The 25152-nt window shown below is 41.1% G+C and overlaps 1 protein-coding gene across 1 annotated transcript in view; it reads left to right on the top strand.

Annotated features, from left to right (window-relative positions):
* The window catches only part of ube3d (ubiquitin protein ligase E3D), a 24615-nt gene extending 910 nt beyond the window's left edge, over positions 1 to 23705 (top strand). The window contains exons 3-11 of the mRNA XM_034874976.1: positions 1728 to 1939; positions 2693 to 2783; positions 4724 to 4946; positions 6531 to 6603; positions 6680 to 6758; positions 7871 to 7979; positions 9811 to 9953; positions 14181 to 14319; positions 23462 to 23705. Of these exons, the coding sequence (XP_034730867.1) occupies positions 1728 to 1939; positions 2693 to 2783; positions 4724 to 4946; positions 6531 to 6603; positions 6680 to 6758; positions 7871 to 7979; positions 9811 to 9953; positions 14181 to 14319; positions 23462 to 23482 (1090 nt within the window). The 3' untranslated portion in view covers positions 23483 to 23705. The remainder of the gene's footprint in view (positions 1 to 1727; positions 1940 to 2692; positions 2784 to 4723; positions 4947 to 6530; positions 6604 to 6679; positions 6759 to 7870; positions 7980 to 9810; positions 9954 to 14180; positions 14320 to 23461) is intronic.
* The last annotated feature ends 1447 nt before the right edge of the window (positions 23706 to 25152 follow it).

The following is a 25152-nucleotide window of genomic DNA, read 5'->3' as shown; positions in this document are numbered from 1 at the left end:
ATTTTAACATAGGGGGGTATATACTTATGCCCCTGTATTTTAACATAGGGGGTGTATACCTATGCCCCTGTATTTTAAGGAAGAACATTTATTTATTTACAATACATTATTCATTCAAAGAAAATTGGTGTCCTTAAAGTCTATCTATATATATATAATCTCTTCTAATTTTGTTGATGTAGAAGAGTATCAAATTACACTATGAAGATAGGTTTTACATATTTTTACTTGTATAGTGTTTATCAACTTGCATTTAATTGCCAAGTAATTTGCATCACACGCTTGCATTTGATTGAGTAACGCTACTGTACAGAAGTACGTTTTGAGGCATGTGTACTGTAGTTTTTCCATTGAATGCTACTTTATACTTCTACTACTGCATTTGAAACATGGATGTATTAAGAGAAGGGAAATTCTACTTTTTCATTGCTACTGTTACTAACTGATTATTTAAATGCTTATTTAAAAGCATTAGGAGGTCATACTCATAATGCATATTTTCTGTTTGTAAAGCACTTTGTAAACCTAAAAAGTACTACATGAGTACAGTTTTGTTCATATAATAGAAGATGCCAATTCATGAACTATACAGTATAGTGGCAACGATCTGAGCCAGAGAATATAGATGCAGTACAGCTACAGCCTCACTAGATGGAGTTATTGAGATTTTTAATTTTTGGGGGCAGCTGATAACATGGAAAGGAAAGAGAGGGGGGTGACCTGCAGCAAAGGGCAGCAGGTTGGTGTCGAACCCGCTCTGACTGCGTCTAGGAGTGGACCTCTAATATGGGCGCCCCCTTATTATTTATGGACGGTTATCCAGGCACCCTGGAGTTATTGAGATTTGACAGCAGTGAAAGGAGTTACCTCTCTCCCAAAGTACTGGATTTACACTGGACTCTGTACACCACTACTGCAAAGTGGGAGAATCCTAATTCTTCCTACGTATTACTACATTTTGTAATCAAGACTATGGGAGTAAAAGTTCAGCATTCCTCACAAAAGGAGATGAAGTAAAAGCCGCCAAGCAGCCACAAATAGGCCTTTACACAGTCAATGTTTCCAGTGGTGTAAGAAAAAAGTAGAAAAACTTAATAATAAAAAAAGAAGTACAGCCCTGCAACCAGAGGTACTGCTCAGTCTGTATCCACTTTGTTTTAGTTTTTTCGTTGAAGCAGTGCTACTTTCAGCTGGTGGTGTTCATTATTCATTTCTTCCTTTAGCTGAGACAGCAGCAGCCAGGTGGACGGGGTATTTCTGATTGTACTGTATAAGTAGTACCATTAATAATAGTTCTGTACTGTAGTAGGCCCAAAACGTTGGAGCAGTCATTGGAAGAGAAAACAAGAGACTTTGTTCTGCACCATAGACTGTACGTAGAGATATGAATATTTATATATATATAGTCTTAAGTCCTGCACTCTAGGCTGACTCATTAATCACTGTATTGAGACCTTAATATTGGTGTTTTTGGGATATTGCTTGTTGTTCAGTTGTTAAGTTATTATGTATGCATGGTTAATGTCAAGGGAGCCGGTCACTATTGTGAATTACAACCCTGACAGGGTGACCCCGACCCCGCCGTGATTCAGCTTGAAATGGTCTTCAATCTGAAAAATTATCCAGCCTCGTCAGTCGAGATCTTATAATACTTTAACACTAAAAATACCTCTAAACCTAATGCTTTTCTAAAGTGTTGAACGCATGCTCTCGCATCTGCTCTCCAGGAAAGCCGTGGCCAGTAGTCCGGCAGATGTGGTCGTGACAGGGGGAGACTCCTCTCTCCACATCGGGACGCCCCGAGGCGAGCTGAGCCTGACTCTGCCGCCAGGAGTCGCCCTGGAGCAGGGATCCTGTGTCCCGACGCCCGCGGGAGAGTCCTGTGGAGAGGAGCTGCATTTCAGGCTGCGGATCAGTGTCACGCCGAGCACAGATGAAGGTAATGTCCGGGACAGCTACGGAAACGCATCCAGACATCTGTAGCCCCGCCCCCCTCCCCACTTTTTGGACTCCTTTTTGCCGAGGCAAGAACAAAGTCTTTCCTGGTAGCTAGTTAGAGCTTGCTCTCTATTCTGAAATCCTTGGACTGAGTCACACATTTTGCTCACAGTGTCCCTAATGGCCCACTAGCACATGATCATCAGAGCCATGAGAATAGTCCCTTTTTAAGTTTTGGTTTGATCTCATCAAAAGTGCACCCCAGAGTCATTGCATAATATCCCCAAACTCCATCTTTTGGCATTTTTTATGTCACTCCCAGCGCCGCAAGAAGTTACAGCTAAGGACAGTACTCAACAAATCCAATGTTAATCACATTAATTGCTCGTTTCCTATCCAAGCCACATTCACCACCCAGTGTTTTTTTCCGAATCCGTGCTCTATTATTGTGCTGCTTGGTTTTTGGAAAAGATCATAATGACAATTCTTTTTGGTTAATCAGGATTATTTAACACGATTACTCATGGATTTCTGGAAACATGCTGCAGTTATTGACTTTACCAACAAACCAACAGTGAAAACACCTGGAATATTTGAACTTTTAGAACCTTTTTACCTGCAAAATGTAATAATAGTGTTTCTGGAATACATTGTTTTTGTGATCAAAATCAAAAATCACGATCAAAGTTAATTGCACATGCAGCCCTACCCAAACTAGGCTAATTTATTTCTTTGCCTTTTTTGCCCTCCATAGAGGCCTGTGGCAGCGTGGTGGAGACGCTCCGGGCTAAAGAGACTTATTGCTTCCACTGCCAGGGCTGCATGACCCGGCTGCTAGAGGACAGGTGAGGAGCAGACGGACGAGCATCAGTGGAAGTAGGGTTTTATTTAGGAAGAGGAGCAGGTGTTTATTGATGGTGTGACCCGGCGGTTGAAGTGAAAGACAGAAGTTGATGGATGGTGCCGGGAGCAGAGTCCCCAGTTGTCAGCCTGACTGGGTTAGAGTTATAGAGCCAGTGTGAAGGTCTGCGCTACCCATTCAGAAACAATTTAGTTTATCACCTTGAGGGGGTTCAGTCGGACTGTGGTATTGTTCTTCTAGCTCTCAGCGTGTAGCTTTTCCTGGTCAGCAATGTGACACGCCGAAAATTGCAATAGCTGCATTACCGAGACCGTTGGCCTCTGGCAGTGTTTCTCAGCAATAACCCACTAAAAGTTAGCAAAAAAAACTCATTTCTTGCTTTCAACGAGGGCTGGGGAAAGTAAAAATGTCAGGCGAAGTGCTCCGAGCGGGGTAAAAGTTATGATTTCAACAACAACATGCCTCATTATGCTTTGTAGCAATATGTTCCATTATGTGACTGATCAGAGATATTAATGCTGCCTGTGACTGCAACCATCACAAAGTACCCTCTGAAGGGTTTCTGTGAGTGCATACTAAGTGCTTTACTGGAATAGTTCAAACAAGTATTGTATTAAAGCTGCACTAATCAATATTTTATATTAACAACGGGTCAAATGACTACACATGGTGGGAAAGTGGTCGCTAGTAGTGACGGCTCCACAGCCAATTATTACTAAACTCTCCAGTTCCCCTCTGTTCTGCTGAGCTTTTTTTTTAGCATATTTCAGCTCCTTGTTTTGGGTATAGGGCCCAAAATGTTTTAGTCCAGTCTCGTGGCTCTCATCAACTTTGTTTCAGTTAAGAAAATAATACTAGAGATGCGCCAACTTTAAAACTGAATCCAGAATCCTACTCCCATCCTCAGTCCATAACCACAGTAAACAGCGTCCTTCCTTTGCTGGACCTGAAGTTGCTGCGTTCTGGCTGCCGATTGTAGATTCCTTCCTGCTCAACTCGCATTCTTTCGGATGTTTCATACGCAAATGTTGTTGTCACTGTCCAATGTGAGGTGAGGGCAGATTTGAGTTGCGCATGCGTCACTTTGCGACAACTAGCATGTAAGATGCAAATTTCTGACTTCTGTAATGTCAATACAGTTAAAAATGGACCTAATTAGCAAAACTGGTTCACTGCTGGCTACAAGGCATTCAGTTGAATGGCCTTTTGAGCTAACGTTAGCAACCAAGCAATCATAGCTAGCTAAAACATGTTTGAAATGATTTCCATCTTCTGTTATTTATTGTAATGAGAAAAGTTGATTATTTCATGGATTTCACTAATTTCAGTATGACACGTTATGTTGTAAACCGTTTAAATCTGAGCATGCGCAACTAACATCTGCACTCAACCAGAGCCGGTCTGACTCGACTTTCATCTAGTGGGACACGTTATGCCGTAAACCGTTTACATCTCAGCATGCACGACTCACATCTGCACCCCCCTCACATTGGGCAGTAGCCGCAGCTATGTTGTGTTTAGGGTCCTCGTTACCACTTGACAAATCGGCATTGCAAATTGAACACGTAGCTCGACTTGAATCGCCTCACAGCCAGCGGTCCACCTACGTAAAGACCTTTCCTTCATCAATGGTGTCGTCATTACGTCATCCAGCGTAGCGCAAGCGTGGAGTTCGGGGGAGTTTGGCAGAAACCTAACCTTGTCAAAAAGCCCAATATTCAGCCTTGTCCAAAGCTGAATCCTGGATTTGGTGCATCCCTGACTAATACACTTATTTTGGAATACTTGTCTGGCTCTGTGTTCGTATTGACAGATAACAGCTGTCACTGCAGCAGGAACCAATGGATGTGATTTCCAAAAATCCCAGTTCAATGATTGAAAGACGACGTGCAATTGTGTTTTGTTTTCTCCCTTCTTCTTCAGAGTGTTTAAGCGAGTTCTCCCTCTCCCTAACGGCAACTGGAACGCCATCGTGGACGACTGGTGCTGCCACCCCGATCCGTTCGCGAACAAGAAGCTGCTGCCCCGAGCCGAGGACTGTTTACTGGGCGACACCTTCCTCCTCCTAGCCAGAGATGGCGGATGCGAACACACTCTCACTAAGGAAGTGAGCTCTGTTGGCTCAGAGGACAGTCAAGAATCAAAGGTGAGGGATATGCACGGGAAAACAACCAGTTAAGACAAATCATTCAAACCAGCGTTCTGGAAGTTTGGAAAACCAAGGAAGGTGTTGAAGATAAAAGAATTATTGCTATTGTTGGCAATTCAATTATAAGAATTATGTCAATAAACAAACATCCTCTCTAGCTGTACTAAGGGAGGAAGTGAGGAGAGCGCTCAATTTGTTTTGATAAAAGGCTCAAATTGGATCCATATTTGTATCCTACCGCACACACACACACACACACACACACACACACACAAAAACACGGCCGCGTATCATTCAAAAATGTTATCCCTAAATGACTTTTTTGAGACCCATTTCATAAAACAAAAATAAATAACAAAATTGTACCTTACGACCCAAATTTTTAAATTTAATTTCAGCTCCTACTACGTTAGCCCCGTCTCTGTATGTGTAATTAATTAATTACAGATAGAATCAGCTCTGCAGTCTGACTTTGATGGCCGACAACACTGGCTCATGAGAAATAAATTACTATTTTATAAAACCAAATCTCACATAGTAATTCTTGGATGTCCTTTCACAACTTTTCATTGCATCATGTATGAAAAACTTGCTTTACCATCACCCTCAATAAGAAGACATCAGCATTGGTTACAGCTTATTTATAAATGTATACATTTCAATTACCCTAGCTATCTAAAACAGCTTCTGTTTTTCGCTACAGCTAAGAAAGCCTTTAGGTTTAAAGCCCCCTCAGATTAGAATAATCTACCTGTAATCATTCGATCCATTCCTTTTAAAAATGCCCTGTTTTGCTATAACACTACCATCTCTACCTGTCCATAATCCTCTATGACACCATAACACCTCTTCTGATGTTATTAATGTCCAGTTTCATTCTTATTTTGCCTCAAACCAAATAATGACTGACTGATTCTGAGGTTTGTTTTATGACTGTTTTTTTGTCTGTTTTGTTTACATTTTACAATGTCAAATTATGATTGTAATTATGACTGTTTAGTCATTGTTAAGAACCCCCTCAAAAACAAGATGCTGCATGTCACGGGGTTACTTCTTATAAATACATTTTCAACAACAAGAATGCAGCATGCTCATTGGCTCCCTGCCTCTGATGCAATTTACTCCTTAGGTGTTGGAATTGGTTATTAAATGTTGAGGCATTTTTCGATACTCGATACTTTAGAGGCAATTCGGGCGGTGCCTAAAAAGTGTTGAATTCTGTACCGAGCCCTACACGCACACACTCGGCAGACGGCTGCATCAGCGAAGTCAAATTCTAGCCCTCAGCAGATGAAGATTGATCTCCCCACTCTTTTATTAACCATTCTCTGCACGAGTGCAAGACTGAACGTGGGAAAAATAGAAAGAGAGACTGGTAGAAAGAGCGGGAGCTAAAAACTGTAGCAATCTTCACTCCATATATATATATATCTCTCTCTCCCTGTGCTTCCCCTCCTCTTCTGCTTTCCATCCTGGTCATAGTGGCTATTGATTGTGGTTTTAAAAGCACCCAAGCAAAGATGGGTATATTTGAATGATTTTCAGTTTTAATTTATTTCTCTTTACCTGTGTCACGCACAGAAAACGTGCCGCCGACTGGCAATCGTCTCCTGCAAGAGCTGTTCGTTAGTGCTGGGAGAGGCCGTCGCACCAGGTATCCATCCCTCTATACTGTAGATTCTAATCATTTTTAACAGTTTTTATGAGCCATTTTTTCTTGTATCTTACAGAGAGCCTGAAACTGTACATCACACAGGTGGTGGTGGAACCCGCTGTGGGAGACAGAATGCCAGAGGCTTCACTTAACAGGCAGGTTATTATCTGAACTTCTAGAGGGGACAATTAGGAAACTGTAGCTGGTAAAGCACATTCTTTCACAGGGGAATTACAGACACCCTGAGAGGCAAATAATAAAAAAATAATAATAATAATAATTATCTGGTCATCCATTTTCTTAGTCTGATCTAAATAGCTTTCCTCTACTTCAGACTTATAGTTATATCTTTAATAGGTGAGAAAATGCCAGCATAATTGTTCTAAGTTCCTTAAACAAATGTTCTAGTTTTACCACAAAAATCTTTCATCTGTGAAAGAAAAGTTCTATTCTTTATATTTAAAAATCAGTTTCACAGATGGGAAATATGTAGGAAACTTTATCAAACCTTTTTTTCACCTGTTAACCCTTGTGTTATCTTTCTGTCATCCATACAATTCTTTTGTTTTTCTAGCCCAACATTTTAAATGATATATAGATGACATAGAAACCTTGACCCGAGGACAACTGGAGCGTTAAGTCATAAACTCAAGAGAGAAAACAATTTAGACCAGACTAAAAAAATAGACCATAATAATTTTGTTCTCACCTGCCTCTATGGGCTTCCATAGAAATAGATGACAAATGGGTACATAGGAGAGAAGATAAGGCTTAACCATTGTGACTGACATATATTTTTGTCTCTTACAGTAATATGAGCAAATAGACTACAAATCCCATCCAATATATGACACTACTGACTGGATTTGGCTGAAACCCAGGGAACTATTCCATATCAGCACTGTGTTCAGGCTTTAAAAAAATAATAATTATAATGATTCTAGGTATGAATTAAACATTTTAATAATCCTGCAACCATTTAAAGCTGCTGTACATGAACTCAGAGATTGGCCAAATTTTTTGACTTATACTATCATTTTAGAATACACTACAGAACTTGAATTAGAGCTACACAGGAGTGTAAAATGTAACATTTTCCATAACTTAATCTTCAAGGCCTTCGATGAGTAAAAAAACAACAACTAAAACGTGTGTGCGTGTGTATGTACTGTGTATATTAGTGTTTTACTGTGACCAAGAAGGTTTAGTTAATGTGCTCTATAAAGACTCAACATGTATATAATGAAAGATTGTCTCTTGTGGACAGGTCCCTCTATCTGGAGCAGACGTTAGCAGCCAGGCTGTTGGAGCTGTCCAACTCAATGAGCACCTTCCACTTCTCTGTCCAGACTCCTGATGAAAAAGCCTTCTTATTGGTAAGAACAAGCTGGCACAATCAGAAAAGCACTTGAAACCAAAGTAAAAAATATGGCAAGTACTTTAAGTGGTATGAAACACTGATTGTGTTGATTGTTGATTGTGATTGGCTGAGCATACTGCCAGGCTTTTAGCTCATTTAAAATCAGCGACAAGTGGATGAATACAAGTGGGTTTTTGTAGCAACAACAGCGACACACACCATTGCATGTCATTTACAGTACGTTTGAGTGTAGTGTGTTAATCATAGGATTTATTGATTATTCCCAAAACAAAGAAGTAAACTGATCATTGATATTTACCAAATAATTCAAGTTTGTAGCAGATTTGACAATATCCAGTGTATATTCTAAAGCATTTCTTCTTCATAAAACTTTGAATTGCAGCTTTGTTTGAAAGGCTCTGTGACCCTAAATCAACCAATTTTATCTTAAAGACTAAAGCTACATGAGACCCGTCGTAAAACTGCAAAATGTCCCAGAAAGAAATGCTCCTGTGTTGTTTATTTTACTCTTTTATTTGGATGACCAACATGTACCTCCAGAGAAAAAATATTTTTAGTATATTATAATTTACATATACAAACAATTTGAGCCAATTTATAGTTTAAGGGTTTAGGATGAAAATGAGCGTTTGCCCCCTGATTTATACATCAAACTATATAACACATGACTGTAGTGCAAATTACCCCAACAGCAACTAACTAGGATTAATTAAAGAAAACCACAAACAAGGTCCTGGTTTTATACTCACGGCAAACGAGCACCCCTCCCCCTTTCTCTAGATTTTATCTGCTAATGTTAGCTAACTACTGTTACCCTGAAACCATCCAGATGGTACCATACGTACCTTGGATACATGTATATGTCTTTTAATTAATAGAGGCTAATTTTCAGGCAGGTGCCTGTGCGCTGTCAGTGTTCTGGGTTAAAATGGAATTACAGGTTGGTGTTGTTGTTGTTGGGGTCTCAGATTTTGATCAAACCTTGTATATATCAAGAATGTGTCCCAAAACCAAGGCCCGTCGATTATTTCTGGTCGAAGATAAGCATTATGCATTAATTAATTTATGTCTTTTAATGTGAAAAAAACCCACTTAATAATTTGACTATGTATTGATATGCAATTTACGGTGGTGTAAGGTGTTGGAAAAAGCTTTACAATGGACCTTGAAAGTACTTGAATTTGACCTTGGAAAAGGTGTACAAAACCTGTGTGCTATAGGATTATATTCCAATATTGTTTTCATTTGGACTGAAGCTGGCAGGTGATCTGTGACACATTTTAATTTTTACAAAATGTTATTTTCCTGTTTGAAATTGACTGACAAAAAAACGTAACCTCCATCATATCAGAGGTGCATGCCATGCTCTTTAACCCTTGTGTTTAGTTGACAGCCTTATTGTTGTATGACAAAAATAATAGTAATAATTGCAAAATGAACCATGTTTTTTTGTTCTTTAAATATTTTCTCTTCTGTTGACCCTATTATAAAGCCCAATATGTAGAAACGTATTGAACTGGTAACCCCACAACCACAAACTGAACTTCCACATTTAAAGAAGATAACAAAATACAGAAATGAGCTTAAAGCTTTTTTATTGCTAACAGATATGGGAGAGTCAGCAACATTTACCACGTTTGCACTAAAACATAGCACTTGAACATCATGTGTTGAGGGGTCTTTTTTTCTTCTTTTTTTTGGGAACACTCTTAATATCTAAGACACAGTAAATGGGTGCGTGCATGTGTTTGATGTGGTGGAGTGTTATTCCTTCGGCCATGTGACGTCCGCCATGTGTTTAGTGACCTGTGTGCTCCCCCCTGCAGCTCTGGCTGCTGAACAGCGACTCCATCACAGCGTCGGTCCCACGGACGTGTGTCGGGGGGGACAGCTCCCTTCACAGTCCATCAGCCCGAGTCCTGAAAGTCCTCTACACCGCCCGCTCTGACACAGGCATCCAACAAAGAGAGTAAGCCAGGACTATTTACCACATCCTCCAACCTCCTTCCCCCCCCACCACCAAAAAAAAATCTTAATCTTATCCTTTCATCTTTCCAACGTACCCTCTCAATCACCGCCCGCCTCAGCTTGCTGCGTGGGATGAAAGACGACTTTGTTGGTGAACAGATTTTCGGTTTTAGAACACTTTTGCGTTAAGGGTCCCTGCTCAGACATAATTGACTATTATTTCGCGAGTGAGATCGCCATCAAAGGTGTTTATCATCTCCATGTTGTCAGTTGCATAAGCCACGCTCGTGTTTGTTGCACACCCAGCATGATGTTTTGACTGGAGCGAGGCTCTGTGTACCTTGCTGTGATGCATTAGAGAGGTGTAGGTGGATGTGCTGCATGTGGTTCTCCATGTTCAGTACAGCAGAACACCACTGGATAAGCCTTCCACCCTCATTATTTTCAACTGAATCAGCACTCAGACACCCCCCCTCCCCCTTTTCTCCCTGGCAGGCCCCACAGAGTAAAGTCAGAACAGAGAAGTTTTGTTGTTTCTACCATTTTGACAAGCCCACGGGGTGAATGATGGAGAAAGGGTAATTAGAGGTAAAACTTGTATGAAAGGAGAAAGCTTTGTGTTCACAGTCAGAGTGCATTTAAATGAAATGGTGATCTGTACAAGCTGGATAGGCAGGATGTTATTGGTTGACTGATTAATGCTATCAGTTAACAGTGTTTCCTCTAGAATTAATTTTCAGCGGGGAGGGGGGGTTGTTGAACGGCAAAAATGAACGTTACCTAAAAACAGCGTGTCGTTTTTAGTTTTTCTTTTTAGCATCTAACATTACACTTTAGGTCACTATGACCACTTCGGTCTGAAACGTTGTGTCAAAATATGAACCATAACGCCTCTGTCAACGGGCTTGTCTGCTAATGCTTGCTACGGACTGTTAGCTACATTAAAACCATCCAGCAAATAGACTGTACCATAGGGAGGTTACCTGAAACTGGTGATTTATCGTCATCGCTCATTTTACACACAGTCCAACAACAAAACAAAACGCAGAGTGAACATTACTAGCTACGTTTTCATGTTTGTTTTGGGTGGCATGCACCCCCACTAACCTGGGAAACCGTTTTAAAACAGTAGCTAACGTTAATACAACGTGTGGGAGGAATACAGCGTGTCCTGCAGCGGGGAGGCGGAGGGACCGCAGCATTCGCTAACGTTAGCTTCTTGCCTCATCTTAGGGGTTGGGGGAAAATCGATACCGCATAGAATCGCAATATTTTCTCTGGCAACACTGTATCGATACACAGACACCAAGAATGGATCTTTTATTACATATGTGTTGGTCAGTTTGTCTCCTTGACAATCCCATTTTGCAGCAAGAAATTTGAAGTGAGATACACAGACAACAGAAATGTTTTTTGTTTCCTTTTGGGGGAAATCATTTGAAATTGGGAAATCATTTGAAATTGGAAAAAGGTAATAAATTGCAATATGTTTGAAATCGCAATAATATCGTATCTCGACATAAGTATCATGATGATATATCGTGAGGCTTCTGGTGATTCTCACGCCTATCTCATCTGGGGTCTGATAAAGAGTAAATTCATCAAATGAATGCTATTTTCCAATAAACTGTAGCTGCGTAAGTGCAGATTTCATGTCGCGGCTTTTGTTGCTGTTTGTTACTTTGCCTGAGATTGAGCGACAAGTAGTGCTCGCCCTTTTGTTACTTGGTAGCCATGACTTCACAAGTGAAGGGACAGTTTCGTTTGAGTTCCCTAGAGCAACAGACGCCTCTGCAGAGTCATAAAATTACGACTTTATGACTTTTCATAAAGTAGCGCCGGTGCGCGGAGTACATAGTGGAAACCCTGTTGTGCGTCTGCCCTTTTTCTGATACCGTGGCAGGCCGCCATCAACATAGAGGAAACACTGGTTAAAAACAATATTATGAAAACCAATATTTGATTCAATCAAAGCAAGTTTTTTTAAGTACAAAAAGGGCTATTCAATCAATTTTTTTTTAACTGCTAGTTAATGTGCAAACTTTGCACGAGCTTGATGCGTTTCAAGCTCTTTTTCTCTGCCGAGTTCCTGGCTCTCTGCTGTCGGCGCCCTCAGCGAAGGGGTAGGTGACACATGCCGTTATATCGATGAGGACTGGCAGGTTAAATCGACCGTGCTGCACACACTGAGTATGCCAGGTAGACACACAGCTGACAGCCTGCAGGTGGACGCATAGGAGACGCCTCGGAGAGCTGCCGACTTTTCTCTTTCACAATGAACTGGTGTCCTTTTTAAAGGTTGGATTTTCCTAATTTTTTTTTTTTTATTAAGGCATTAATATCAATTTCAAAAATACTTTTTTTAATTTCTCTTTTTAATCAACTTTAGCATGGGTGTGTAAACTTATGCAAGCAGATGTAGGTCATTCTCTACGTCTCATCTCCGTTTTTTCCGGATCCATCCATGTGCGCGTCAGTCGTGGGGCGACTGCGTGGGGCCCGCTGCAGCAAGCCGACGGATTTAAACAACTTCAGAGTAAAAAATCATCACACCGTACATCGATGTTAAAATGTATACAGGTTGATGGGGCGGTCTGACATGTTTTGTACGGCCTTTCGCTGTACGTTTTGTTGGTAAATGTTGTTTCATTGTATCTGCGATACACTAATATCAGCCCTTTTATGTCTGACCAATACATCGTACTCCCTCAAATGATTAATTTTCTTGAAAGTCTTTGCACATTTAAACTGCGTTTTTTATTTCACCTCTTTCAGACATTTCCCTGTTGTCTTGCGAAGCTAAATGCTGGTGTTACTCGCACTTCCATTTCCCCCTACATAATTTACCATTCATCCTTCATCACTCATCTCTGACATTTTTAAATTAAATGTTTTGCCCTAGGAGCTGAATTCCCTGGATGATGGCCCTCTTATTCAGAATACAGTCGGTGACAGTTGACTGCAGCTAGAGGTTGCAGTATGTGTTGTTAAAACTGCCAATAATTGGCTGGAGAAGCGGTGAGCCAGTGCCTAAGTGGATTACGCTTGTCACTAATGGCTGGGACTTCATTATGAGTTGAAAGTCGCAGGCACCATCGCAGTCGAGTGCAATGTGAATGAGGCATCATGGATATAGAAATTGACTCCAGTAGAAATTCTAAGGGTAACTCCTTTCCTATATTATCCATTCTGATATGTCAAATCTAACTAACTGTGGATAGCATTAACTACATTTCCATGCACAAAGCATCTTGATGTAGATTGGTTTGGGCCCATGTGTATACAGCTAATGAGCAGATGAACTGGCTGTGTAAACAGCCTAACCTAATGAAGACACTAGTTTTTGAGAGAGTTAATAGCAGATTTTCCATGCATGTGGAGCTGCAACTAACAATTATTTCCGTTGTCGATTAATCTCTTGGTCTATAAAATGTCAGAAAATGTTGAAGTGCCAATCAGTGTTTCCCGAACGCCCAAGATACCGTCCTCAGATGTCTTGTTTTGTCCTCAACTCAAAGATATTCAGTTTACTTTCCCAACTTAAACTAAAACTAGAACATATTCACATTTAAGAAGCTGGAATCAGAGAATTTGTACCGTATTTTCTCTAATAAAAAGAGTACTCAAACCAATTAATCAATTATCTAAATAGTTGGCAGTTAATTTAATAGCTGACAACTACTGCATTGATTGATTAACCTGTGCAGCTCTACATGCGTGTAATCATAATAGTAGTAGTGTCGTTCTTCAGTCTGATGTCAATTGCAAAAACTTAGAGAAGACCTTTCCCTCTCAGGAGCTGCACAGATGGGCAAATGTCACCCAAACAAACTGGATCTCCGCCACGCACTGACATAGCATCAATCCTTCCTCTCTCAATCACTCTTCGTCATCTCCTTTCAGTCTCCTCTTCTATCCGTCTCCCACACAGACACGTAGCGATGCAACACGCAAACACACACACACACACACACACACACACACCCACCATCAATCCACTTTTATTTATCCCCGGTAATCTTGTTCAGTTTACAGTTAAAAAGCACTTTATTAAAACATTGGGACAAATGCTTCATCATGGGATTTACAGCAGCTATTCTGGGCGTCATTGTGGTTGTATAATGCTGCGGTAGTCACCATAAATCACTCCTTCTCTACTCTCTCTCTCTGTGTGTGTGTGTGTGTGTGTGTGTCTGTCTGTCTGTGTGTGTCTCTGTGTGTGTGGCAGCATTGTATCTAGTTGGGAGGCCAATGCCATCGGACATCCTGTGGTGCTGCCGCTGAAGGTGTGCCAGGAGCTGCTGCAAGTGATGGATGACAGCAACTCTGCACTTCCTGCCTCTATGCGTACCATGAGGTCCTATGAGGTGAGGCAGTTACTCTGATGATGATGATGATTAAGGCATGATCCTCGGCATAGCCATATATGTTTTTGACATTTGTAAACTGCTTCCCATGATACTGTGTAATCTGATCAGAGAGATGCTGAACGGCTTCTAATTCATCCCCATCTTTTGTAGAAAGGACAGGGGCACTTTTAGCTGACAGCGGTCACTTATTTCACTTACTTCTTACTAGAGATGGTCCAAAACAATTTATTTGCTTCCGGATACCTATTCTGATACCTGAACTTGCGTATCGGTCGATACCGAGTACTGATCTGATACCAGTGTGTCATATATTTCATCATGTTTTAACAACTGTATACCACTGTCCCTGATGTGATTTCTATCTTTGTCGGTCTGGCTCAGGTTAAACTCTTTGTGAATCATGAACTCACACACAACAATGAACGCCACAGAAATACTTTTTTTATCCAGTCTGACAGTGAGTTATAACCAAAAAAGAACATAAACTAACGTAGATTTTCATTATTTTTCTTTATTATGTGGTATTGGATTAGTGCATAAACTCCGGTACTTCCCGTTACCTGCGTTTTAGGCAGCATATACCATTGTTTTAGGTAGTATATACCAGCATCTTAGGTAGTATGTACCAGCGTTTTTAGGTAGTATGTACCAGCGTTTTTAGGTAGTATGTACCAGCGTTTTTAGGTAGTGTATATACCAGCGTTTTAGGTAGTGTATATACCAGCGTTTTAGACAGTATGTACCAGTGTTTTTAGGTAATAAATACCAGCGTTTTAGGTAGTATATACCAGCGTTTTAGGTAGTATATACCAGCGTTTTTAGGCAGTATATACCAGCGTTTTTTTACCTTCAGCACCTTGTTTATCTATAATTCGTTAGTCCTTGACTCGTGCTTTTATCCCACTCTAATTAATTTCATGATTCAGAGCTTTCAGTTAAATGCTTCACTTTAGGGTTTATGTCGGTCAAAATGTAAGGTTTTGCTTTCTTCAGCCTTATTCCGCTTCTATACACTTGTAACTTTATGTATATTTAGCTCAAAGTTGCTGTGGAAAACCCTTTGACTAGAAAATAGGAGGTGTTAACTCTGCTGACAACTCTATTCTCCAAGTCCTTTTAAGAATAGTGACGGGGGTAATTAGCACAATTATCCTCCACTTTCCGCTCAGAAAGTTTAGGAGGTGACTCCAACCACTTAAACACGTTTCCCATCTGCTTGAAAACATACGCGAGCTGGACTAATGTGCAGTGAGCAAAGCTTTGAGAAGGACGCCTGCTGCTGTTCATCATGTGAAGCCTGTTTTGATGTTAGCCTAGGCGGGGGGGGGGGGGGGGGGTTTACTTCAAGACTCTGAGTCTTTCTTAATCTAACCGGGAGTAATGCATTGAAGAAGGAATATATTTTCTTGCAATAAAAAAAACAATTCAAGTATATCTTTTTGTGTAAAGATTTCATATCAAAAGCTCAAAAAAGATACAGCCACTCTTTGTTCAAGAGGGAGAAAAACATTAAAGGAAATGTGCTCTGTGAAGGACACCTTCACTCCGGATCGTACATTTTTCCTTATCATACTTAAAATGCTAATATAAGGACAACTGGTTCTGCACTGGAATAATAATACATTTGGAATAATATGCTCCTCTTTATTGCCATGTCTCATACTGTCCACGAATCATTTCGTTGTGTCGGTTTGGGCTGGATAATGTATTGATATTATATCGATATTGTCTTAGATTTTTGATATTGTAATATGACAAGTGTTGCCTTTACTGGTTTTAAAGGCTCCATTACAGTAAAGGGATTTAATTTTCTGAAATCCAAACTGTTCTAGTCGTTTCATCATTTGTATTGGGACAAAAAATTTGGGACATTTTTTTATTTTTTTGCTTAGAATTGATATCACGATTCTCTGCCACGATTTTATGACAAAACACAATGGCAGTACCAAACATAGATTATTATTTTTTGACACCTCTAGCACATTCGGCATCACCACAAGCCTGTAAACACAGAGGCTTCAGTGAAGGGAAGGGAGAGCTTTAAAACCTACTTTACACAGTCTGTTTAAAACTTACAGAAAGTAGTAGTGTTTGTGATTCAGTTGGCTCATAAAATTATATTAAAAAATCAAAGTCATGAAAAACATTTTTCTTTTTTTAAATCAAAGTTATTCAACAGTTTTATACTGATTAATCGTGCAGACCTACTGATGAGTATTTATCACAAATCTCATTGGGTGAAGATTTAGTGAAAGCACTGATAGTCAACACTACAATATCGATATTGAGGTGTTGGGTCCAAAATATCGTGTTTAAAAAAAAAAAAAAAAATCTCCATATCGCCCAGCTCTAGTGTAGGCGTGGATTTTCTTTACCTTGGACGGCTTTAGCCTCAGTCTTTTAGCATGATGTCATGTTATCAAGTACATATTCAGGACACATTTTACAGTGTTCTCGTTTCAATACAAGTCAGCTGGATAAGTCAAAAAAAAAAAAAAAAAAAAAAAAAAAATCTGTCAAAGCCAATTTTTTTAAAGCGACAAAGGAAACTTACGTTAGCTTAGTTAGCTAGCTACAGCTAATAAAATCTGCCAGCAGTTGCTATTTCAGGTGTAAAAATCAAGGGTCGTAAGCTAGAAATAAACTTTTTTTCTACCTTTACTCTCTCTCTTCTACTGGAAAGGAAGAAGCTATTCATAGAGTAATTCATATTCTGAGCGTTAAATCTGCCATCATTATCATTGTAAATAACATGTGTGCTGGAAGAAAGGAAAGCTTAACTTAGCAACAGTAACTTACAGATTCAGTAGATAACTTTTATTTTAAAAAAAAATGATGTAAATGATGTTCTTCTGCCAGAACCACCGCACTAACGCATTGTGAATCACTGCTCGTGAACTTGCCGGCACTGATCAAATATGAATCAAGATTATGTTACTACTTTGCCTATTTATGCCCTCAAATGTTTTCAGACAAATATTCCAGTGCACTGTTTAGCTGTAAAAGGAGAAAGCTTGGCCAGTGGGCGTGGCTTGACTTTAAGCAAACTGTTTTCAGAGCAAGAAATAGGCAATGCTGTAACATAATCTTTTTTTTATAAGCGCTGTCTAGTTTGACAGTTGGACTTGAGTTCCCGAACAGTCATTGGCACTGCATTAGAGACTCCTCGGCTCTGATTGGTTGTTCTGGGCACGCCGGGATCTTTTAGACGCCATTAGGAGCACCAGCAGGAAGCAGAAGAACATGAGAGGAACTTGATTTTTTTTTCCACATTATATCTGTCTCATAGTGACAGTTTGAGCAAAAATGTATAAAAGTCAACCTACTGAACCTGTAATGGGCCGTGGGTTAGTGAACAGTCAACAGTACCAAAAGTTCTGCAGTTGGTTTGCTAATGATGTATTGATCTTTCAAATGGCTGAACACAGCTTCACACTGCAGCGGAATCACAGTTCAGCATGCCACCATGCAGCTCAAGGCTGCTCTACCAGGCCTGAGAAAAGGGGCAATGTGGTGTATTCTAACACCAAGGAATGACAAGAACCTTCTGGGTTGGGGAAGGGTGAAATTGAGCTTTGCTGAAATAGAGAAGGCTACAGATAGTATCTGTCTGGTGGTGGAAGCGGTTACAGCAGTAAAGAGAATGTGATAAATGGACCCATTTGAACACTTCCTGATAGTAGAAGCATGTGCTATAGGCGACAGAGGACTGGCAGAGGACAGGAAGGTAATGTGATCATAGGGCCATCTAGAGTTGGTCCTATGGTGGTCAGGTGGTCTGAGAGCGTCTGAGAGTCTCTGTTTTAAAGACAGTATGTAGTGGGATGGCATTATGGCAGATTGTGATGATCTGAAGAGTTGCATCTGCTACAGACATGATGAACATGTGAGCGGGAGAGAGAGAAAGACTTTCCCCTCTCATAGTTTCCACTACAATACCAAGAGAGAAACATAGACAAAAGTTACAAATTACAATTGAAAAAAAAACACCTGAAAACAAGCGACCCCCATAGTTTCCACTACAAAGCACCACAAGAGAGAAACATATAGAAAAGTCCCCTCAGTCAGCTAGTCCTGTCCCCCCTCAGCTCCCTCACCTCACAGCCCCTAGAACCTCAGGACACCCCCCCCAAATCATCTGGCCCTACCAAATCATCTGCAGACAAAAACAGAAATACATGACCTATTGGAAAGATACTACTAAACGTCAAAGCAAAATGGATTGTTACCTCGTCCTAAACCCACAGTACACAGTAGCAGAATACTTGAGCACCATTTTGATTCACTCTCTGACCAGACAAAAATGCAACATCTACTTTTTGTGTAATTGTGTCAGCGCTGTAGAAGCCACAAGATACGTGAGTGCATGTCACAGCCTGAGAGACAATCAGCACAACAACGCGTAATATGTAAATCTACGTACTATCTGGAGGTCAGTTTAGAGAGAGAGTGAGAGAGAGGCCACAAAGAGAATGCCGTTCACCCTTTTGCAAGTTGAACCACTGAAACGATTTTGGAAACATTATTTTAAGTTACAAAAAGTTTTCTTCTGTTGCTTGAAGGGCCATCAGGGAAAGCAGCACGGGTGGGCGTGAGGCAGGACTTAACCCAACAATTCTAAATCACTTATTTGGAAGAGATGATGAAGGGATATTAAAGGCCCAGCACACCCACATTGGCATATTCACTTATTCTGGCTGACTAAACCTCTGCTCAGGTTGAAGTGGAGCTATACTGAGAGCTCTGAGAGATCACCAAACTCCATACACTAATAGACCTGAGACTGTATATCATAGCAGTATAAGCAAATGGAACTGGATCCATGTAAGTGAGCTAGTTCCTGGTATTGTACATGCTGGCTCACCGGCATGGGACATATTGTTCTTCCTTACCTGTAGTGCCATTTATCCATTAAGGTTGTATTGGTGTGAGTTATCCACTGTTGAAGATAATCGGCCGTAGAGATGTCGGCCTTCTCTCCAGTATAATGGAACTAAACGGCAACTGGAACTGTAGCCAACCGATAATCATCTGAGCTAGCTAACGCTACAGCTCGGCCGAGGAGGGCGCCGTTGATGCAACATGAACCTCTCTTCTATGAATACACTTCTTTCTTGCTCAGTGGTAGAAATATTTAACTGCTCACAACCAGGTCTGTGGATAGTCTTGATTGAGTGTAGGGGTCAAGGTTTCTGGAAAGAGACATTGCTGTTGAGTTTGTTTTAAATGTATTTGTTGGGACCCACCACAGCTGTAACAGCAGTAACCCAAAGTTTGCAGGTAAGTGTTTTGAATTGTGTGTATATGTGTGTTTTATGTGTAGTTTCAGCCGTGCGAGTAGATCAAAGGCTGCATCATAAGCCAGCCTGTTATTATTCTGCATGTGGAATGTCTACTGTTGTCTGGGGCCGTGTATTCCCCGCCCTCCGTCCCTGGGCTTGCCAGTGTAATGGGCTGTAAAATGGCTCAAGCTCTGTCACTATTTTCTAGCCCAGAAACACCTCCCTCCTCCCCTCAGCTCATTAAAGTCTTGCTCACTCCCCCAGAGACAGCATGTAGGTTAGACAGAAAGTGATACCCCCCAAAAACCGGCTTTACCGTGTTGTACAATGAAGAACTGAGGATAGGAATCGATCTTACATCACATCAGACTTTCTGCAGTCCACAAAGCTTCTCACCAGGAGCGGCTGCACTTTGTTCAGATATATTACTTCCCCCAAGACGCGCACGTCTCGATTCATTGCACGTTGACCAATGGATGAGAACAGGAATTAATCAACAAAGCAGGGGCGTGTGACGCTGTTCTTCATCAGTGTGTACAGCAGGATATCTCCGCCCAACTATTCTTTATTTTATAAAGGACAACACACAAGCCAGCCGGCTAATTTTCACTTTTACTCCTTTGGCCGGATGATCTTAGACCAGAGCAACAGGAAACGACAAGACGTCAGTACAGGTTAAACTAGACAGACAGAAGACACCATACAGACAGCTACAGCAACACATAAGCTGTTCTCAGTAAGCCATGCAGAGCTACAGGAAGCAGCAAGACACTAGCACAGTTACACATCAACAGTATCCCCATTCAGTCAAAGAAGCCATGCAGGCACCAAAACACAGCCAAGCAACACAGGCCCACGTCATCTACTTGCATTACATTACATGTCAATTAGCTGACGCTATTACCCAAAGCTATATTTCAATCAGGAGAGATTTATTGTAAATGCGCAATAAGATGTCTGATAGAGAAGCATCAGACCCCCCCCCCCCCCCCCCCCCCGATGGAATTCAAACACCAGTGGTGGTGACAAAGGAGCCCAAAGACCAGATCAAAGGAGGCTCCGGAGCAGTCAGCTGGAGTAGATGACTGGAGGTGGAAGGGGGGTTGGAGCTGAAGTAGAGGACTGGAGGTGGGGTGGGGGTGGAGCTGGAGTAGAGGGGTGGAGGTGGAGGTGGAGGGTCGCACTCTTTGCTTGCAACTACAGCTGATAGCAAAGGGAGAAACAGATTTTTAAAAGCAGGGTTGGGACGCTGAACAGCTGAATTGATACAGGAGTGCACTGATTAAAAGTTAGGGCTTCCTGCTCGGATGTATTTTGAATGATTCTGAATGGCAGATTCTACGCGTACGAGAATACTTTAATTAGTTGGTTGAAGTAATTACACGCGAATGAGCACATATTTGAGAAAGAACAAAGAGGTTTTTGCTAACAATCAACTCAAAAAGTTACAGAATGGGGCTTTAAATTTGGACCATGTCCTCGACACACCCTAGTTTGAGGACAGAAACGCATCATTATACGGGTCGTCCCTTTTTGAAGGAGTACTTGCAGCAGCTTTCTTTTAGCACACCTCTTTCTGTCAGTCTCTTCCTTTCATGTGAAGAAACATTGTCTGTGCTGCTTGCCAAGTGTTTAGTGTTATTAGCAGTTCCCGGCATAGAGCATCAAAGAGCACAATACTTCATGTGTTAATACCCAGACGTTAACCCCTGTTCTGTCAAGTCCCATCTTCAACATCTTCTTTAAAGAGCTGTTGCGGAGAGATGGAAAATAAAAGCAAAGTTTATCTCTTGTTACAGCTAGATGTATTACTCGGAAGGCTTCATATTTCGCTGTGCTTTTCAATGAGATCAAAGAAGTGTAACACCCTTAAGCAAATTATCATCAAGGGAAAACCCACTGTCGGCGTGACTACCAGTTCAAAGACCTTCGTGTAATTTGTACACTGTTACCTGGGAACCATTTTTTTGTGTAGCTTCTCATAATCTAAACAGTTGATTGCTAAACCAATCAAGTGGACAGTAGTGAGTCTTCTGATACTTGTGCTTGTGATACGTCTTATCTGTCAGGCTCTCAAACCCGATGGTCTGCTTCTTGGACTTTTTCCATTTGCAGACCGCTATAAAGTGCCCATATTATGAAAATTATTGTAATGATCATGTTATTTTGTGTCTCTGGTGCTTCCTCACGCATACTCACTTGGGGAAAATAACTACCTATGCTGTTTTGAGTGAGACACAGTTTCTGAATGTCCTCTGTCTTCGAGACGAGGTGGCTAATCATACCATAATAACTCTTTCTCAATGGCAAAACACTGCTACAACAGCCACTAGTTGACCACAACCTCCAGAAGAACCACTTCCTGTCCCTGTTGTGCGGGGATTCCACAAGTGGCCCTTGTCTAGAAGAAGTCTCCCAGCTAATCCTGCCTTGGACTGACCAAAGCTAGAGAGAGTTATCTAGCTGATGGAATCTTACCTCGCTGTCACGGAACCTCTGCCAAACCAGCTTAACGTCAGTTAAAGGTTAACTTCAGCCCAGCATGGTTCTATGTGAAACACACCGCAGCGGAGAGAAACTTATGTGGTGTTGGAGTTTTAGGTGAACTCGGGAAAGCCATTACGATGGGTTTGTGGTCACACTGGATGTCTCGGAGCGGACTGTGGGTCTGGAAGAGAGAGGTCTCCTTAGCAGTCAGATTATAAGGGAACCACGCTCTCCTCGCCCCCTCAACTCCAAAACTGAAAGACAGACAGGATGGTAAAATTGGAAAACAGTTAAAGTCAGTGAAAAAAAATAAAAAATACTGTCAGCGTAAAAAAACACTCACATTAAAAAGACAAAGAAAAAATCATCAAAATGCAAACACTATGAAAAAAAATTTTTTTTTACTGGCTGTGTTTTTAGTTTTCCGTGGAACTTTTTTTAGTGCCAATATAACTTTCCAATACTAGTGTTTTAATGCCAATGTTTCCTTTTTCAGTTCTGGTTTTATTTTCGATGCCAAATTCTTTTAACTGTCCTGGCTCCATAACATTCCAGTGTCTGTCTACGCAAGTTACATATTCACATTTTGGGGCTTCCCAGTGCAGCCACAGCTCTAGTGTTAGCTGTGTACAGCTCCAAAGGAGGAGTTGTGGCTTTTGCGTGAACTCATCAAAACAAACCTTTCCCTTACTTCATTTTCCCGGCTTCAACCTAGCAACCCTCCAATCCCAAACCTTCTCTCCACTATCTAGACTCCCATTGCTCTGGTTCCTTTTCCCACTTTGTTTCCTTGCTCTCGGACTCACAGGAGTTCACCTCTAGTTGCCGTTTGTTATCATTGGCGTGAATTACCATTGACGCGCTCGAGTGGCGAGCAGACATTGGCACGGGGACGGAGAAGACAGGGCCTTGAGTGAGGCAAATGCCCTCATCCATCATCCCAATATAGAGCCCTCAGTGGAGCGCAACCATTGTCTGCAGCAGGCAAACACCCAGGAATAGCAGATGGATGGAGGGAGAGCGAGCGAGCAGAGGGCTGAGCTCATTTGTTTTCTGTGCTTTGTTTATCCGTGTGTGTGTGTGTTTTCGAAGATGATTAAATCTCCACCACCTGTGGTGTTTTTGTTGTTTGAACACAGTAATTACAGATAATGTGTTTCAGTCGATCAGTACAAACTGGAGTTTTCCAAAACGCTAAAATCAGCCTATTTTTATTTTAAGTGTCCACATAGAAATTAATCTTTTTCTTCCCCTCCTCCTCCTCGCTCCTAGTACTTAAATTGGTTAAATTCAGAGATTGAATTTCACTACACTGTACACTATGACTGGATGTGAAAAATAATAAAAGTTTCTTCTTTCTTTCTTCTAAGGTGGCGTACCTGAGACTGTGAGGCCAAACGTCCAGTGCCAAGAGGTCAACGCTCCACTCGTCAGTCTTGGATAAGGACGTGGGACAGCTGATAGGACTGTTTTTTTTAATTTTAAGGCCTTTTTGCCTTTAGGTAATAGGACAGTTGTAGACAGGAAGGGAGGCGAGAGCGAGAGGGAGAAGACATGCAGAAAAAGGCAGCAGCCTGGAATCAAACCTTGGGTCGCTGCGTTAAGGACTGAGCTCTACTAGGGCGCCCCGACAGGAACCTTTTTGTTAACATGTACTGTATGTTTATGTGATATTCCGCCCAGCATTCCAGTAAGTATGAGAATAGAGATTACTGCAGAAGGAAAGTGTGTCATCATCTGAAACGAATCCATTTTTGGATTTTCTTTCTATGATCCTAAAGTATAACTATATCAAAGTATCAGTGGTTGAAAAAGCCTGTATGTGAGCATTGTATGTCTGCCCATTCCTGAGCTTTATTTTGTATTTGTCTTACGTCATTCTCAACAAAAACAGATTAAACTGTTGTATTTTTGAAAGGATCACCACTTCCTTTCTTTCTATCTACTGGAGAGCACTGCCCGTTGATATGTGGGACATTGTTCTTGAGTTGGCTTTTGATGAAAACTTGTTACAGAGGCACTTAGGCCCCAGGATACAGCAGTACATCCTCCACTTGAGCGTAATTACAGCTTGTGGAGCCAGAAAATGTGTGTGTGTGTGTGTGTGTGGTATTTATGGAACGAGTGGTTGCGAGAATTATTGTGGAAAAGGCATGGTTAAACACTTCACCTTTAACGTTCATCACGATATGGGCTGGTCGAGTAGCTCTTACAGTATGTCAAAGTACTTTTTACACATTAGTGGTCTGAATCTAGGGATTGCAATGTAGGTCCGTCATTTGGTCGATCCAACACTTTGGTTTAGACTAAAATATCTCAACTTTTGGATGTGCTGCTAATAAACCTTTATACAAACATTCATGGTTCCAGGAAGATGACTCCTATGACGTTGTTGATCCAGTAGTCTATGTCCGCGACGTTCCTCTACCAGGATTGCTCCGGTGCTACTGGAAATTCCACTATGTCCCTGCTTTAGGCCGGATGTCGGTCACCTGGGTCTTTCTTTGTGTTGGCGGTCTAACCTCCGGTGGATTCCTGAGGACTATGGTTACCTGGTCCTCAGATCTCTGCAGGGTAAATCCAGACAGCTAGCTAGACTATCTGTCCAATCTGAGGACTATGGTTACCTGGTCCTCAGGTATGGTCAAATACTGAGAAATAACACTTTTCTTTTGAAGACATCTGACCAATAAGGAGAGTTTTTACTGAGTTCTTTACTTTACTGAAGTCTTCTGCTGGCAGTGTTATTATGCTTTGTGTTTTATTGTCTTTGTCATATCATTTTCATCATGCTGTTTCTTTAAAGTGAATTCTTTGTTGGAACCCTAGCCTCACTCCTTCTTCAGAGATTTAACAAACCCGTCGTTAGATCATTATTACATGTTTTAATCATGTAGTTTTTGATATGCATTTCTGAATTTATTTCATGATGTGTGGATCAGTGTCGTTTGAAATCTCAAGATTGGACCATTTTAAGTGTTAACCAGCTAAACTACCTGCAGAGCTCAGTCAGTTGAGTAAAACAAAATGATCCGTTTAGCTGGAGTTTACGATTCCCACA

Source organism: Etheostoma cragini, chromosome 6 (genome assembly GCF_013103735.1).
Source record: "Etheostoma cragini isolate CJK2018 chromosome 6, CSU_Ecrag_1.0, whole genome shotgun sequence".
NCBI lineage: Eukaryota > Metazoa > Chordata > Actinopteri > Perciformes > Percidae > Etheostoma > Etheostoma cragini.
The sequence above is the reverse complement of the archived record's forward strand: the minus strand, read 5'-3'. Positions and strand labels throughout refer to the sequence as shown.